Here is an 18977-nt window from a genome sequence, read left to right as displayed (position 1 = left end):
TGTGGGTGAAACGTCAGGAGACAATGCTTTTGGAACATGGCCAGACAGCCTGGAAAACTCACAGAAACACAATCAGTTTGTAACTTTTTCTCAAACGGTTGTGAAAAATTCTCTTCCAAATGTTTTGTGGGAAGAGAAATAGAATACGCTTGTGAATGTTGGTTTGTGCTTTCTGTTGGATACGTGTGCTGGAAGCAGGCAGAGCAGCCCTTGAGACTAGGTATGTATTTGGGAGTGGTTTGGCTTCTGCCTGGAGCAGCAGGGGCACCGGTGCGGGGCAAGCAATTGCGCTGAGAAGTCTTGTTTGCATGCAGCCATATTTTGGAGGAGGGGGGGGATGGTGGAGAACAGAGTGGGGTTGGAGCAGCATGTAAACAGACTCCCTTTGTATAGGGCTGAGACCTGAGTGAGGAAGGGAATATTACTTTATGTTTCCGAAAACCTGGTTGGAATGCAGGCCAGTTGGCTGTTAAAGCCAATTTGTCAAATAGTTCAGCAGATCCGCATCGTGCTTCTTAATTATGTCACAGTTTCATCTCAAAGTTAGTGCCAGGAGCAAGGTCTCTGAAACTTGGACAGGACCATTCCCAGCCCCTGCGGGGAGTTGCCCTGCATGGTTACTGGTAAACATGTTTGAAAACGGTGATGTTCTAGAGTTGCAGGGTTGCTTTGCCTTTCGTTTTATTTTAAGCTAATGTAACTCTTTGGGCAGTGCTGGGTTTTACTGGATGCAAACCAAGAAAAAATGTTCTGTTTCAGATCTTATTCAATTATGTTGAATAGTTTTAGGCTTGAGTGGGGCTGATATTTGCAAAGTACCAGGTGAGATACTTCGGTGCTGCCTTGTGTACTTACAACAGGGTATATACACACTGATTGAAAAATGGAACTATATGTTATAGTGATGCTGCATTGTGCTGAGTATCTCTTATCTACTCAGATCTGCTGTCGTAGGGACAGAAGCTCTTTCTTTATGACCCCATCACTGTGTTTCATGTCTGCCTGAGTCAGAGCTTTGAGGTTTCTGTGTACTGCATTTGATGGCAGACATATATGTTGATTCAGTTGGAGTCAGTATTGTTTCATCTAACCCAGTGTTTTCTATACTGACTCCAACAACGTTTCATAGTTTTCAGGCAGGGTCTTTTTCAGGGATTAAACCTGTGACCGTTTGCATGTGAAGCCTTTTCATCCAGCCATTATTGTGTGCCTTTATGTTGTCTCTGGCTTGAAGCAACCCTTATAACAGTGTGTAACAAAATTTGAAAGTAGTTATTTGTTTTTGTGGCTGCCACAGACTATGTTGAATTGGTTGAGACTCAATGTGATATTATTGAAAAACTAGCACAATAAGCTGCAGGTTGTCCTGCAAAGTTTTTGCAGTTTAATAAACATTTTCCATGTCTTTATGATAGAACCATTTAGGAAATGGCATTTATAACCCAGGAACAAAATCATGTTACATGGTGTAATGGGGACTTTTCTTGGCAAGATTTATTCAAGGGAGGTTTGCCATTGCCTTCCTTTGAGGCTGAGAGTGCAGCTTGCCTTAAATTTCTGTCACTGAATGGGAATTTGAACCCTGAGCTCCCAGAGTCCTAGTCCAATACTCAAATCTTTAGTTAGTTAGTTAGTTTATATACCGCTCTTCTCCCCCAGCCATGTTGGCTGTCCTGGTCTCATTGTTACCAGCCTTCAAACTATCATTACTCTCCTTTACTTTACAAGTTGGGTTACTTTTGATCATGCCTCTTTTGGCAGTTTTAAAAGGTGCTGTTTTGATCTATGTGCAGGTTTTAAAAGCAATCGGCCTGCAGAGAACCGGGAAACAAGATGAGGCATTCATTCTGGCACAAGAAGTAGCAGCCCTTGAACCTACAGATGACAATTCATTGCAAGCTCTGACTATCCTATATCGAGAAATGCACCGACGTGAGTTTTCTGGTTATCTTTCCTTAATTTTTTCAGATTGGTCTTATCTGTTGGTACCTATTGAAGATGATGTACTGAGGAAATTGGTTGCCAGGTTGTCCCGCTAGTGTTTTAACCATTGTTTCTGTTGTCTTTTATGTTGTGTTGTGGTTTTTATTTGGCCCAATAAGGAGCGACGTACAGGGAACACACAACTCCCTTGTTACGCCAGCTCCACTGGCTGCCAGTCTGCTACCGAGCACAATTCAAAGTGCTGGCTTTAAGCCTATAAATCTCTAAATGGTTCTGGCCCAGCTTACCTGTCCGAACATATCTTCCCTTATGAACCACCTTAAAGATTAAGATCATCTGGGGAGGCCCTGCTCTCGTTCCCGCCTCTTTCGACAAGAGACAGGGCCTTCTCGGTGTTGGCCCCTCGGCTGTGGAACTCCTTCTCTAGAGATATAAGACCGGCCCCCTCCCCTCCTAGCCTTCAGGAAGAAAGTGAAGTCCTGGCTCTGGGATCAAGCCTTTGGTTAAAAGCGTAGTGCAATAATATCTGTATATTTGTGCAACTATCATGGAATGGCTTAGATTATGTCTCTCGGACGGCGTGATTTTAATTGACTGTTTAATTTAATGTTATTGTTTAACTTTAATTTTGTAAAATTTTTAATATGTTGGATACGTGTTTTATATGTACTAGACAAGTGCCTGTGCAAGCCGCCTTGAGTCCCCTTTGGGGTTGAGAAAGGGGGGCTACAAATGTAAATAATAAATAAAATATTACTGTCTTGCAGGTTTTGTTTTGAATCCTGTACTTTGTAAAGTTCCTTGAGAGTGCGAGAAGGCTATAGATCTTACCAGTTTGTGCCTTTTCCTTCAATGTCTCCTTTAGCTGAGCTGGTGACAAAACTCTATGAAGCAGCTGTGAAGAAAGTCCCTAACAGCGAGGAGTATCATTCCCACCTTTTCATGGCTTATGCAAGAGTTGGGGAGTACAAGAAGATGCAACAGGTACTTGCTTGAATCAGAGCGTCGCCTGTTCAGTCTGGGAATGAATGTCAACATCTGCCTCCAGGCAGACGCAGGGTGTAAAGCCGGGCTCAGCATCCCAACTTAGCGTCTCTTATCCAAACACAGCAATGGTCAGTTGTGGGTGAAGTCTTGCAAATGAGGTTGTTGCTTTTCTCATCATGTAGAAAGTTCCTGGTTCTAAATTTGCAGCAACTTTTGGGGTAGAAAGACAGTGTAAATGAAATAAATATTTAATATATGTCCTTTTTTAAAACTGACCTGTTTGTGGAATGAGATGTCTTTACTGTTTTTTGCATTTGCCTTCTAATAGTTTTTAAAATTTTTTAAAGTGCAATGCCATTTTTATTTTAGTTGCTAAGTGAGATCAGTACTAGCAGGAAAGTGATTGTGGTCCTATGTACAGCACTACTTTAGAAGCACCATTTTTATACGGGACATATATGCATCTAGGGTAGGTTATAGGCAGTCCCTGAATTACAAACATGAAATGAAACTTTATTTATAGCCCGCCCTGTCTCCCCAAAGGGACTCAGGGCGGCTTGCAACAAAATAAACACAGTAGCAAACATTCAGTGCCAACAATAATATATAAACAAATCATAAATTCAGTAAAAATTCTAAAAACAACTTAAATAAACAAGACATAACACAATCCACATAGTTACAAACATATCTGTAAAATCTCATTAAAAATCTCTAAATTTGATAACATTTTTGGAGGGAAGATTGTGAACAACAGATTAACAAGTATAATATATATGGTTGAAATTATACATTAGAATGTATCTGTTCTGACTGCCTGTATATGTGCAGAAATGTTAAAATATAATCATTTTGCAACATGCTTTGGAGAGGTGCTAAATGTAACTCTATGGAAGTTTATTGATGACTTCAGGGCATCACAGATTAGTGAGAAAAAATACCTGTAATTATTTAATACATTTATATCCCGCCCTTCTCACCCCGAATATTATATTATTATATTATAATATAATATTATATTATTAGCATAGTACAATACTGGCAATCAATTACTATATTGTATTATATCAATATATTGTAATATTATTAGTAATATTACATGTAATATATAATATATAATTAATATTATTATATTGTATTATTAGTATTATATTGTATTACAAAATAATATTATTAATATTATATGCATATACAATATTATATATTATTATAAATTATATTGTATATATGTACATATGTATGTGTGTACATATATATATATACACACACACATATATACGTATATACACATATAAATAGCATAGCATGTTACTGGTGGGATAATGATACTTAGCTGCATGTGATGAACCTGTATGGAAGGCTGTGCTCAATGTCATGACTCCCTTATTTGCGTTATGAACCTGCTGCCGAAATTGGAAAATAAAATGTGTGCACGTGTGTGTGCTTTTTCCCATCTCTGTACTCTTCTTCAGTAGTAAATTTAGAAATTTTCCTGCAGGATACACATTGGCCAGAATGCCCATAATTTCTTTCAAGTTGCTTTTACATTGTGACTCATTTTGGAATTTATTTACACCTCCTTTATTTATTTTTTCAGGCTGGAATGGCACTTTATAAGATAGTTCCCAAAAACCCATACTATTTTTGGTCAGTGATGAGTTTGATTATGCAGGTGAGTACAGTGTCTTGAAGAAGAAAATGTTGCCTTTGAAATGATATCTCATGCCATCCTTTGTGTGTGGAGACGGGATAATAAATAATAATAAAACTTTATTTATACCCCGCCACCATCTCCCCAAGGGGACTCGGGGCGGCTTATATGGGGCAGAGCTTGGACAGCATAATCAGATAAAAACAACATACAATTCACAGTATAACAAGATAAAAACAAAATACACTATAAAATAAAAATATTATAATAGTTGATAATGTCAGTCAACCACCAAATACAATTCTGTCGTCTACATAGGTGGAGCAACTAAAACATCTATGCAAGAATGCAATGATGAGATAAAATGCATAGATAATAAAATAGGGACTTAATAGATGCTGGTAGATTTTTCAGATAGACCGATTGCATATTGCTATTTCAAAGTGTCACTCTTGTTTGCACTGTGGCAACTGGGAGACGTTAGGTAGCATGTTGTGAAGTAATCTGTGTGTCTCTGCAGGGAGTTCTGGAGCTCTTATTGCCACACTATGTACTCTTTTAGACCAATTCCCGATAGCCCCAGTCCAACGAGAATTAGCATTTTTTACTACCCCTTGTCCTGGGATATTTGCAGAGTCAAGACATGGCCATTGACCGCTTTCCTTTGCTCTTCTATTCCAGTCGATCTCTGCGCAGGATGAAAAACTCTCCAAGACCATGTTTTTGCCCCTGGCTGAGAGAATGGTTGAAAAAATGGTGAAGGAAGATAAAATTGAAGCTGAAGCTGAAGTAAGTTTTCAAAATTGCGTAGTGAAACTCCAAATTTTGTATGTTTTTATTCAAACATACAAAGAAAGAACACACAGTACTTGTAAAATACACAACACAAAATTAAAACTCAATAAACAATTTTTCATTATATACAAAAGTAACTAACACCTTTCTCTGCTGCATAAAACTCCTACATATTGTAAATAAACTCCTACTAAACTAATCTATGTTGCCTGATGATTTTATCTTATTTCTGGGTCTCTTTCAGTATCACTTTATTTCTACCTTTCTATTTTTAATAACATTTGTCTATATCAGAAAACCAATGGGTTGCTGTGAGTTTTCCGCTTTGTCTGGCCATGTTCCAGAAACATTATCTCCTAATGTTTTGCCAACATCTATGGCAGGCATCCTCAGAGGTTGTGAGGTCTGTTGGAAACTAGGCAGGTGGGGTTTATATACCTGTGGAATGATGTGCAGGGTGGGAGAAAGAACTCTTGTCTGCTTGAGGCAAGTGGGAATAATAATAATAATAGTAATAAGGCAGGTGTGAATGTTGCAATTGGCCACCTTGCTTAGCATTAAATGGCATTGCAGGTTCAAAGCCTGGCTGCTTCCTGCCTAGGGGAATCTAACAACCACTTTGTCAGATGACACAGAAAAGCCATTGAAATCCACAAGCATGTGGACAATTTCAACAAAAAGGAGGAAACCATGAAAATGAACAAAATCTGGCTCCCAGTATTAATTTTTTTAAAAAAAAATCAAGACAGGAAATAAAAAACAACACTCAGAAAACAGGGGAATTCCAGGCATGCTAAGAAAGGATTCCCCCAGGCAGGAAGCAGCCAGGCTTTAAAGCTGCAAAGTTATTTCATACTAATCAAGCTGGCCAATTAGAACATTCACACTTGCCTCCAACAGACAAGAGTCCTTTCTTTCACCCTGGACATTATTCCACAGATATATAAACCCCTCCTGCCTAGTTTCCAACAGGCCTCACAACCTTTGAGGATGCCTGCCATAGATGTGGGCGAAGCGTCAGGAGAGAATGCTTCTGGAACATGGCCAGACAGACCGGAAAACTCACAGCAATCCTGTGATTCCGGCCATGAAAGCTTTCAACAACACAGAAAAAAAATGGTTGAAGATTATCCCCATCTTTGCTGTATCAAAATAATAAATATGTTCTGGCCTTTGTTGAATTTAATCAAGGATTTCTTCTTGATCAACATTGCCAATTTTTCTATCTCTGCTCATTCACATATCTGGGTAGAGAAGATTCCCACTGCTATAATCATGTACGGTATACCAGTAATCTTCCATGTTTCTTTTTTAATTGACCGTCCAGTATACCCAACAAATACAGTTCAGGGTTCATTGTTATTTTAACCATAACAATAAATAAAATACAAATTCAGTTTAGGATATTGATTGCTAAATTTTGAATGCCATGATCATAGCCTCTCTGACTCCTGCTTCTGGTTCTATTCTTTTCCTCTCAACGTCTGTAGGTTGAACTTTACTACATGATTCTAGAACGCTTGGAAAAATACCAGGAAGCTCTGGATGTTGTGAGAGGAAAACTAGGAGGTAACTTATCTTTCTGTTGAATTAAGTAATGGCTAACTAAAGCTAAAAGCAGAACCTCTTTGTTCAGAGACAGTATTATCTCTTCATATCAGTTGATGGGGTAGCTATCCCTGTCTGGTGGCTCTGTCACAATAGAATCACAGACTTTGTGCAAAATGATAAGAACGTTAAAAAAAAACTAAAGCAGATTGATTTATGTGTGGTAACTTTGTTTAAAATATATGAGGAATGACTGTCTTTGTTTATAATATCTAATACAATTCAGTGAGGCTGACATGTGTACAGGATTTGGGACCCTAGTCGTTGACTGATGTTGCTAAGAGGGAACCTATTCACAATATTTAAACATACATTGATGGTTGGAATGTGTGCCTTCTTCGTTCAATGCAGAGAAATTAACCAGTGAGCTCCAGAGCAGAGAGAACAAATGCATGGAGATGTACAAAAAACTGGGCAACTGGCCGGAATGCAATGCTCTCTCGAGACAACTCCTGCTTAAAAAGTGAGTTATCACTTATTTCTGTTAGGCCTCTTTGTCTAAAGGTACCTGGATGCACACCTAAAAGCTGTCGTTGTTTTTAATCTTGCTCAGAAACATCATCTTAGAGCAGGCATGGGCAAACTTACTAACCTAGTCGTGTTTATCTAGATGCTGTTTTTATGTTTTAATATCTTAATGTTAATGATTTTAAATTGTATTTATGTGTTGATTGTTTCTATTGATTCAATGTTATGTTTTATTTTGCTTTGTATAATGAGGCACTGAATTTCTGCCTAGATGTATGTTGTACGCCGCTCTGAGTCCCCTATGGGGTGAGAAAAGCAGGATATAAATGAAATTATTATTAATAATAATAATAATAACAATAACAATAATAATAGCTTGGGGGGGCTGCATGCTAGCACTCCCTGCTAGGAGGACTGTCTTTCTGTTGACAGAAGGAAGCAAGGGAAGGAGGAAGGAAAGAGAGAAGGAAAGAAGGATGAAAGGCAGGACGGGAAGGATGGAAGGAGAAAGAGGGAGAGAGGGAAGGAAGGATGAAAGTTGTTTACAATTTTCACTCACTGCACTTTACCCAGTTGATTTTATCTATCTACTTGGGTGCCAAATCCATGTTTTTATCATGTTTGTCTTTTATACATACAGTAGAGTCTCACTTATCCAACATAAACGGGCCGGCCGAACGTTGGATAAGCAAATATGTTGGATAATAAGGAGGGATTAAGGATAAGCCTATTAAACATCAAATTAAGTTATGATTTTACAAATTAAGCACCAAAACATCATGTTAGACAACAAATTTGGCAGAAAAAGTAGTTCAGTACACAGTAATTCTATGTAGAAATTACTGTATTTATGAATTTAGCACCAAAATATCACAATATAAATGAAAGCATTGACTACAAAAATGTGTTGGATAATCCAGAACGTTGGATAAGCGAGTGTTGGATAAGTGAGACTCTACTGTATATATATTTATTACAGTAGAGTCTCACTTATCCAACATAAATGGGCTGGCAGAATGTTGGATAAGCGAATATGTTGGACAATAAGGACGGACTAAGGAAAAGCCCATTACACATCAAATTAGGTTATGATTTTACAAATTAAGCACCAAAACATCATGTTATACAACAAATTTGACAGAAAAAGTAGTTTAATATGCAGTAATGCTATGTAGTAATTACTGTATTTACGAATTTAGCACCAAAATATCACGACGTATTGAAAGCATTGACTACAAAAATGCGTTGGATAATCAAGAATGTTGGATAAGTGAGTGTTGGATAAGTGAGACTCTACTGTATAATAATACTGTAATAATAATAATAATAATAGTAATAGTAATAGTAATAATTTTATTTTTGAATGCCGCCTCCATCTCCCCAACGGGGACTCGGAGCAGCTCACACGGGGGCAAGCCGAATACAATCATATAATATCATAAAATCAACAGTTAAGACATCAAAGAATGCATTTAAAAAACAAATTTACAAGTCATGATTTAAAACAGACATAATTAAAATATTAAATAAAGGAAGGATGGAAGGAAGGAAGGGGGGAGGAGGGAAAGAGAGAAGAAAGGAAGGACAAAAAGGTGGAAGGAAAGGAAGGGAGGGAGGGCCTGAGAAAGAGCCCAAGGGGTGCATCTGGGTTTGCCCATTCCTGGCCTAGAGGGTATGCCAGTTGGCAGGCAAAGCCTTTCTTGGTTTCAGTAGACCTTTGAGGGACTGATTGCTCAGGGAGAAAGCATTGCTTATTGTGTACTGCACTGTCTGTTTTGGTTGTTTTTTTTTATTTTTTCATGTTCATACATTTTGTATATGTGCTTAGTTCTTCTCTTTTCCTTCTTCTCTTTTGTTTTAGCCCAGATGATTGGCAGTTCTATATTATTTACTTTGACTCCCTTTTCCAACTGATTGACACAGCCTGGAGTCCTCCGGCTGAAGGAGAGCAGTGAGTGTATTGCTTTTGCTGGAAGGCTTGGGGAATTTCCATGTTTATACTGGAGAGCTTTCTACAGTAGGGCCATGGCGGGGCTTCTGGTAGGAAAGCTCTTTTATCTGGATGTGGTTCAAGACAACGTCCTCTGGCCAAGGCTTGAGTCACAAATTGAGCCCTGATTTGGCCCCTTCTGACTTCCAAGACTTATCCAAGGTTCTGGATTATCCAAGGCATTTTTGCAGTCAATGTTTTCAATATATCGTGATATTTTGGTGCTAAATTTGTAAATACAGTAATTACTACATAGCATTACTGCATATTGAACTACTGTTTCTGTCAAATTTTTTGTATAACGTGATGTTTTGGTGCTTAATTTGTAAAATCATAACCTAATTTGATGTTTAATAGGCTTTTCCTTAATTCATCCTTATTATCCAACATATTCGCTTATCCAATGTTCTGCTGGCCCATTTAACTTGGATAAGTAAGACTCTACTGTATATATTTTTAGGTTTTGTATTGTTTTGCATTGGTTTTGTTGTGAGACACTTTGAGTCTCTATTTTTTAGAGAGAGAAAGCGCGATACAAATAATAAAATACTCATTATCAATATGGTAGTGTTGGTGTGGGTGTGGAAATGATGAAAGAGTCCTTAGCTGAGATACAAGACTTGGAATCGGGACTATCTTGGGGAACAGGAAAGCGCAGAGACAGGATTAAGTGGTGGACTAGCAGTGGTCAATCTGAAATTATGGTCCTAGGTTTCTCCCAAGGCTTTACAGTAGTCATTCTGTTAGTGTTTACAGTGGCTTTGAACCATGATGAGTTAGAACAGTGCTTCCCAACCTTTGCAACCCTCCCTCACTATTTAAATCTTCAGCTGCCAGAAACCTTGAGCTGGCAGGGGATGCTGAGAATGAAATCCAAAGTATTCCGGCGACCAGAGATTGACGGCAATGGCTAGGGACTAGCATTAGCAACAGATTACGCTGGCTCTTGATAGAGACAGACATCCAGGACATGCTCTCTCTTGTCCGCAGCTCTCTGGAAGGCGAAGTGCATCACAGCACAGAGCAGGCCGTGGCTTTCGTAGAGCAGAGGATAATCCACGAAGCCAACAGTGTCCGCCCGCTCCGGGGACCTTACCTGGCCCAGCTAGAGCTGATCCGGCGCTTGCGGCACCGAGGCTGCAGCGAAGAGCACAAATTGGGTAAGGGCAGCTAGGAAGATGCTGAATAGAGCCTCAAGGGAAGAACGTGCGAAAGCAAGACCAATGCTTCATCCTGGAATTGCAGGAGCTGATGCAAACTTGGTGTAAGGATTGCAGGAATCCTCCCGTGCTTTGGAAAGAAGGTTGCTTATCCTCCGTTTTCATCCTTGGCATGGAACGATAACTGGTGGGTGGATGGGTAAGCATTTGGATGTCTTGACTAGCATCGTAGAGTCACCTGAATTGGTGCATTGCAGGGAACATTTAGCTTCTAATTCCATAGAAGCCAGCACATTTATCAGATGCAGCTCTTCAATTTCTCTTCCTATTGCAAAATCATGTAGATCAATCCTCAGTCATTATGAAGAAAAGTGTATCTGTCTTCCAGTTTGTCTAAGGCTTTCATGGCCGGGATCACAGGGTTGTTGTATATTTTCCGGGCTATCTGGCCATGTTCCGGAAGCCTTCGCTCCTAACGTTTCGCCCACATCTATGGCAGGCATCCTCAGAGGTTGTGAGGTATTCAATGCGAATCAAGGTGGTTAACTGCAACATTCACACTTGCCTCAAGCAGACAGTGGACATCTTTCAACAGCTATATAAACCCCACTTGCCTAGTTTTCAACAGGCCTCACAACCTCTGAGGATGCCTGCCATAGATGTGGGCGGAACGTCAGGAGAGAATGCTTCTGGAACATGGCCAGACAGACCGGAAAACATACAACAACACCTGATAATTCTTTGTAAAGCAGTGTTAAACTTCAAGACAAGCTAAGTCACAGATCTGTTATGTGCGTTTGCTGTATTTGTTGTGTATCAGTGCATTTTTTTGTTCAATAATAATAATAAACTTTATTTCTAGACCACCCTCTCCCTAGAGGGACTCAGGGCGGTTTACATACATATAAAACAGCAGATATTCAATGCCACAACTACTACAACACTTAATATAAAAAAGAAAAATAATAATATACTTAATACAATAAAATTTCAGATAACATAGTAACAATACATTTTGCCAGCACCTTCACCCACTTCGCCAGTCAAGGAAACAAAGTCTTTCTGAGAGGCCATAAAGCAAAGAAAATATATTTCATTTTCTGAGCAAGGGAACTAGAACTGGTGTTTGAGTGATAGACGTAGAGTAAAGGTAACGGTTTCCCCTGATGTTAAGTCCAGTCATGTCCGACTCTGGGGGTTGGTGCTCATCTCCATTTCTAAGCTGAAGAGCTGGCGTTGTCCATAGACACCTCCAAGGTCATGTGGCCGGCATGACTGCATGGAGTCTCTTGCAAGTTGTAGTACTGTTTGGAAATAGTAGTTATTCAAGCCAGTCATAATTGTGATGAACCTCTTGAGGTCTCTTTGGATATTGTGTGGAATAAAAATTCACCTGAAAGTCATGTGACAGTGAATAATTTGGAATAAATCAAGGCTAAATACAGGAATGAAACCCAGCGGATGCGAACTGCCTATTTTTAAATTATTTGACGTGATTTTTTTTCTATATTGTTTCCCTCTGGAAGTAAATTGGGGAGTGTAGCTCCCAGGCATCAGATGCTCTATTTTCCTGTTTATGTCATGGAATTTGGTTTAACATTCAATTTCCTGATATATAGTTCAGCCATTGAGATTGATTATGTTTTCTTTCACTTGTGTAAGTGGCATTTTCGCTTGCTTGTCTATCCTTTGTGTAGGTGATCCGGAAGAATTGCTGTTCCAGTATTTCAAGCGTTTTGGGGACAAGCCCTGCTGCTTTACTGATATCAAGGTGTTTGTCGACCTCCTCCCTCCAACCCAGTATACAAAGGTCAGCCCTGAAATTCTTTGAACTCTTTCAGGTAGTGGTTTATCTGTGTCTTTGAAGTGTGCTTGCACCGTTTGTTCCCATCATGGGAAGATGCAAAGCAGGTTACACCCTTTTTTTTTGGAACAAGGGACATAAAAACATCTCCTATCTTCCCGTTCACTGCAAGGGAGTCTCTTGGATGGTTTTACTGGGTGATTTCAGCTGTGGAGAATCCCAGTGCAGCGCCCATTGTTCACCTAAGCCCCTGTGGTTAGACGGTCAAATGCAAAGCTCCCTCAGTCTTGTCAGGGGCTGTAAACAAAATTGCTGAGAACTATAGTATCGCTGCTGTTGACATGAGATTTTTTTTGTTTGACTATTTCCTTCTTTGACCGGCTGTTGCCAAAGGTCACTGGACAATTGGGAGTAATCCAGCAAATGCTATTTCGAAGCGGGGTGGAGACGTCACTGCATTCAAGCAATTGTGACTTTCTTGTTGTTCTCTGAATAAATATTAGGATAGAAGTGGCTGTTTTGCATAAAGTTGAGCTGGCAATATTGCTGGCGGTGACTCTCCAGGGTCACTGGTGAAAGGTTTTTCCTTCATGTCATGTCTGGTTATTTATTTATTTATTTGCGACATTTACCGTATATACCTGAGTATAAGCCGACCCGAATATAAACCGAGGCACCTAATTTTACCAAAAAAACTGGGATAATTTATTGACCCGAGTATAAGCCGAGGGTGGGAAATGAAGCACCTACTGGTAAATTTCAAAATAAAAATAGATACCAATAAAATTACATTAATCGAGGCATCAGTAGGTTAAATAATGTATATATATAACTGCCACTCTGGGACCAGAGAGAAGAAGGGGGAGGGCCAGGAAGACATCATATCTGTTTTATATGAATTGTTGTTTTGTAGATTGTTTTAAATGAATTGTTGTTTTTACATTGTTTTTAGGCACTGAATTTTTGCCTATTTATTGTAAGCCGCTTTGAGTCCCCTCGGGGAGAAAGGCGGGGTAAAAGTGATGCAAATAAATAAATAATAAATAAATACCAACCTGAGAGCCAGGAAAATAGTTCCATCTTGTCTCCTGTGCCATAGCAACATGTAATAATTTATAAATATATAATATATTGTATATACTTATAATATTGATAATAATATTATGTAATAAAATATTATACTAATAATAATATAATAACATTAATTATATATTATATATTAAATGTAATATTACCATATAATGATATAGTACAATATAGTAATTTAATGCTTATATTGTGCTATGCTAGTAATATATTGTATGTACATTTGATTTGTAAGCCGCTCTGAGTCCCTTCCGGGGTGAGAAGAGCGGGATATAAATGTAGTAAATAAATAAATAATAAATATATATGGATACAGATATACAGGTACATGGATCTATATGTACATAGGATTTGCAAAGATCTGCAAACATATGAGGGGAAAATTCATATATAAAATTAGTGTATAGATACAGATATATAAGTACGTAGGGATTGCAAATGCATGCAGGGGGTTAATGCCTATATATCTGTAAGAGAGTTTAACAAATATTTCAAGGGAAAATGCTTTTATAATATTAATGGATATATATTTTTCTTCTTCCTGACTGGCAAGGGTGTCATTTTGAAACATTACCTTGGTTAAGAGCGAGGGAGGCTTTGGAAAACACACTGATAAGGGAGGGTAAGAAAGAAATAGATCATATATTGCAAGCAATGGCCTCCAGGTTCTGTTGCCCAGCCTTGACCCCATTATAAGCCGAGGGGAAAAAGTGCTGAAAAACCCGGCTTTTCTTCGAGTATATATGTTATATCCCGCCCTTCTCACCCCAAAGGGGACTCAGGGCGGCTTACAAGTTATATATACATACAATATATTAGTATAGCACAATATAAGCACTATATAAGCATTATATATTATTATATTGTACTATATGACTATATAGCAATATTATTAGTAATATTACATGTAATATAAATATACAATTATAATAGTATAAGGAAAAGCAGATTTATTATTCCTTGAATAATGTATATTCAAGGTAGGAATGGGTTGAATACATGTGAGATTGTCCCTGGATGTGGCACTGGGACCAGGAAGCTCTTCTAGACCCCATGTTTCTGTTCTTTTTTCTGCAGTTCATCAACCAGTTGTTGGGCATCATCCCCTTGTCTCCACTGACAGAAGGTGCCATTGCACTCCCAGCGAGCCCTAAAGCGCTACAGCAACATTTGTGTGTCGTGCAGTTGACCAGGTTGCTTGGCCTTTACCATGCGATGGAGAAGCCCCAGAAGCTGGCTGCTGTCCGCGACTTGATGCTGCGGTATCGACACGGACTGGATTTTGGTAAGAAACTGGAAGGTCTTCCATGGTGGGTCAGTCCCCTCAAACCCCTCCAGTAGATTCAGTTGGTTATGGGGATTCTTTGTGCCAAGTTTTGTCCACATCCATCATTGGTGATTATCATAGTGTCTCTGGATGTTGGTGAACTACAACTCAGTTCCCAAAAATGACGGTCAGTTCCCTCCAAATCCCTCCAATATGTTCAGTTGGTCATGATGGTTCTGTGTGCCAAGTTTGATCCAAGTCAATCATTGGTGACGTTCACAATTTCTCTGGTTGTAGGTGAACTACAACTCCCAGAAATGGAGGTCTATCCCTGCCAAACTCTCATCCCAAATTGACCTCAAACGAATCTGTGGCACTTTATCTATGTTTCTGAGTTCGCAGTTATAATGTGCACTTTGCTAATCTATCGTTACAACTTAACTGTTTTTAATTCTGTTTTTAGTAAGTGTGTTTCATTTTTCTGGTCAACGTTTAAATATTATAACTGGTGCATGTTATTGTTTATTGATGTATTGTACATTGTTATTGTTTTGTGTCTGATATTTCTGTGAGCCGCCCTGAGTCCCCTCCGGGGGAGATGGTAGCGTGATACAAATAAACTACTACTACTACTACTACTTATTGTTATTATTATTATTATTATTATTATTATTATTATTATTATGACACAGCAAACAAGATAGATATGCTGGATTTCGTATCCCAAAATCACAATTTGAACACTTCCCAAGTGTCTAGGACTGTGTGATGTATTTTCGGATGATGCGTGCAGATCCCAGTAGGGTGGCCTTTTGCAGCTGGCAGATCGTGATTTTGTCAATGTCTATTGTTTCCAAATGCCGGCTGAGATCTTTTGGCACGGCACCCAATGTGCCCATCACCACCGGGACCACCTGCACTGGTTTCTGCCAGAGTCTTTGAATTTCAATCTTGAGGTCCTGATAATGGCTGAGTTTTTCTTCTTCTTCTTCTTCTTCTTCTTCTTCTCATCATCATCATCATCATCATCTTCTCTGGTGGGGTTCAGAGTGCAGGTGATTGCAGGTGAACTTTAAGTCCCAGTACCTACAACTCCCAAATGTCAAGGGCAATTCCTCTCAAACCCCACCAGTATTCAAATTTGGGCATATCGGGTATGCATGCCAAGTTTGGTCCAGATCCATTGTTGTTTGAGTTCACAGTGCTCTCTGGATGTGAGCTACAACTCCTATAAATCAAGGTCAACTGCCCCCAAATCTCTTTAGTATTTTCCGTTGGTCATGGGGGTTCCGTGTGCCAAATGTATGTGTTCATGGAGCACTCTATAACCTTCAATGTCATTGGAGCGAGGGCCGTTGGTGTCTCCTGAGTAGTGGGAGCTATAGCTGTTTGCTATATACACATACATATACACATTTTCACTTTTATTATGTGTATGGATAGATTACTATTGTTATTGTTTGCTGTTGTGCTGCTATTGTTTATTTTTTTCTTGTTATATTGTACTTGTAACATGTTAAAATTGCCATGTTAGTCTGTTGTAGGCTGTTAGGAATTGTGGGAGCTGAAGTCCAAAAGACTTGGAGGGCTGAAGTTTGCCCATGCCCGAGCTAACTCATGGACCGTGTCTGAGAGCAGGAATCTTTTGAGTTACCTGCCCTGCCTTTGTTTTTCCACAGGAAAATCCTGTTTGAAGACAGAGCTGCAGTTTTCCGACTACTATTGTCTCCTCGCTGTCCATTTACTCCTTGACATCTGGCTCGAGGCAGGTACGTCCTTGGGAGCCCCAGTGGGAATCAAGCTCAGAATAGGACAGTCCAAATGAGAAAGGGTTTGGAGACCCTTTGGTGATGAACAGTTACAGTGTTCAGGGACATTTAGTTTAGAGGGGGGTGAAGGCAAATAAAGGAGGTATGATAGGTGTATAAAATGATGCATGGTGCATGGGAAATGGATTATAGGTATTTATCTCTAGTACTGTTAGAATCCATTGTTTATCATTTGACAGTATTTCATTGTATATTGGTTGCCATCGCATAATAGTCGCACCCCCATTTTTGGGGTGGCAAAATTGGTATTTTTATGTTCCTCGCATAATGGTTGCAGAACCGTTTGAGGCTGATCTTCCTTCCCTTCCTTTTCTGAAGGCAAGGCAGTTTAAACACTATGAAATGGAGGTCTCTGGAGCTCGGATCTTCCCTTCTTCCTTCAAAGAGCTCCATTTCAGATTTTGTAAACTGGCTTGCTTATGGAGAAAGGAGGAGGGGGAATCTTCCTTCCTCCCTGGCCAGGCAGTTTTAAAAAAAACAAACAGAAAGGAAACTGTGTTGTCGAAGGCTTTCATGACTGGAATCACTGGGTTGTTGTGAGCTTTCCAGGCTGTATATTCCAGAAGCATTCTCTCCTGATGTTTCGCCCACATCTATGGCAGTCATCCTCGGAGGTTTTGAGGAAAACTATGCAAGTGGGGTTTATATACCTGTGAAATAATGTCCAGGGTGGGAGAAAGAACTCTAGTCTGTTTGCTCATTCGTGAGCATTGAATAGCCTTGCAGCTTCAAAGCCTGGTTGCTTCCTGCCTGGGGGAATCCTTTGTTGGGAGGTGTTAGCTGGCCCTGATTGTTTCCTGTCTGGAATTCCCCTGTTTTCTGAATGTTGTTCTTTATTTACTATCCTGATTTTAGAGGTTTTTTTAATAGCCAGATTGTGTTCATTGTCATGGTTTCCTCCTTCCTGTTGAAATTGTGCTTGAGAATTTGAGTTTCTCTGTAGTCTGACATGGTGATTGTGAGATTGGTCCAGCATTTCTGTGTTCTCAAATAATATGCAGTGTCCAGGTTGGTTCATCAGATGCTCTGCTATGGCTAACCTCTCTGGTTGAGTTAGTCTGCAGTGCCTTTCATGTTCCTTGATTGGTGTTTGGGGAATGCTGTGTTTGGTAGTCCCTATGTAAGGCCCCCAGTGGCACAGTGGGTTTAACTGCTGAGCTTCTGAACTTGCTTACCGAAAGGTCAGTGGTTTGAATGCAGGGAGCTTCTGCCAACCTAGTAGTTCGAAAACATGCAAATGTGAGTAGATCAATAGGTACCACTCTGGCGGGAAGGTAATGGCGCTCTATGCAGTCATGCTGGCCACATGACCTTGGAGGTGTCTATGGACAATGCCACCGGCTCTTCAGCTTAGAAATGAGGATGAGCATCAACCCCCAAAGTCGGACACAACTAGATTTAATGTCAGGGGAAAACCTTTACCTTTACCTTATGTAGACTTGTCCACAGCTGCATGGTATATGGTAGACTCCTGCAGAGGTGAGAGGATCCCTCTTGTCCTTCACTGAACATAGCATTTGTTGCATTTTCTTAATCTGACATTGGGGTTTCTAACAACCACCATGTCAGACTACACAGAGAAGCCGTTGAAATCCACAAGCATGTGGACAATTTCAACAGAAAGGAGGAAACCATGAAAATGAACACAATCTGGCTCCCGGTATTTAAAAAACTCTAAAATCAGGACAGTAAATAAAGAACAACACTGGTTAAAAGGGGATAAAGGGTGTGGCTATTATAGAATGAAATGTGGTATTTATAGATAGCTTTTCTCCCAACACAATTCACAGTGGGACGTGCCACTGGGAAAGAGGTGGGTGCTGCTTTTTCTCATGTTGGATCTCAAAGCTGATTCAGCATGAATATTTTTTCTCCAGGTGAAGAGCCAGCTGCCTGGCGTTGCTTGGCGTTGCTGGAGGAAGGCCTGACCCACAGTCCCTCCAACGCTCAGTTCAAGCTGCTGCTCATCCGAATCTACTGCATTCTCGGGGCCTTTGAGCCAGTTGTGGAGCTCTACTCCAGCCTGGATGCAAAGCACATACAGCATGACACAATTGGGTGGGTAGCCAGGCCATGGAGCTCTCCAATGACTCCTCCTTCCTACATTTTTGGGAAGCCCTTCTTTCATTGTTGTGTATCTTTTTCTCTTTTCCTTGCAGTTACTTGCTGACCCGCTACGCCGCAGCCTTTGGTCACTATGCTGCCGCGTCGCAGTCTTGCAACTTTGCACTCAGGTTTTTCCACTCCAACCAGAAAGATGTAAGTGGGGGGAAAGGGTCCTGTGTTTCTTTCCTAATTTTTCCTCCCCGGAAAACATACAAATCCCTTAAGTTAGGAATTAATCACACATAATACCATTCCCTTTCTATCATTCCCTTACTGATGTAA

At 39.8% G+C, this 18977-nt stretch overlaps 1 protein-coding gene across 1 annotated transcript in view; it reads left to right on the top strand.

Annotated features, from left to right (window-relative positions):
• Positions 1 to 18977, top strand: part of naa25 (N-alpha-acetyltransferase 25, NatB auxiliary subunit) — a 38579-nt gene that overhangs the window by 8087 nt on the left and 11515 nt on the right. The window contains exons 3-15 of the mRNA XM_008117334.3: positions 1794 to 1932; positions 2810 to 2928; positions 4529 to 4603; positions 5264 to 5371; positions 6868 to 6946; positions 7337 to 7448; positions 9315 to 9404; positions 10434 to 10603; positions 12301 to 12413; positions 14571 to 14778; positions 16440 to 16529; positions 18467 to 18647; positions 18749 to 18848. Of these exons, the coding sequence (XP_008115541.1) occupies positions 1794 to 1932; positions 2810 to 2928; positions 4529 to 4603; positions 5264 to 5371; positions 6868 to 6946; positions 7337 to 7448; positions 9315 to 9404; positions 10434 to 10603; positions 12301 to 12413; positions 14571 to 14778; positions 16440 to 16529; positions 18467 to 18647; positions 18749 to 18848 (1584 nt within the window). The remainder of the gene's footprint in view (positions 1 to 1793; positions 1933 to 2809; positions 2929 to 4528; positions 4604 to 5263; positions 5372 to 6867; positions 6947 to 7336; positions 7449 to 9314; positions 9405 to 10433; positions 10604 to 12300; positions 12414 to 14570; positions 14779 to 16439; positions 16530 to 18466; positions 18648 to 18748; positions 18849 to 18977) is intronic.

This window comes from Anolis carolinensis, chromosome X (assembly GCF_035594765.1).
Source record: "Anolis carolinensis isolate JA03-04 chromosome X, rAnoCar3.1.pri, whole genome shotgun sequence".
NCBI classification, from domain to species: domain Eukaryota; kingdom Metazoa; phylum Chordata; class Lepidosauria; order Squamata; family Dactyloidae; genus Anolis; species Anolis carolinensis.
The sequence above is the reverse complement of the archived record's forward strand: the minus strand, read 5'-3'. Positions and strand labels throughout refer to the sequence as shown.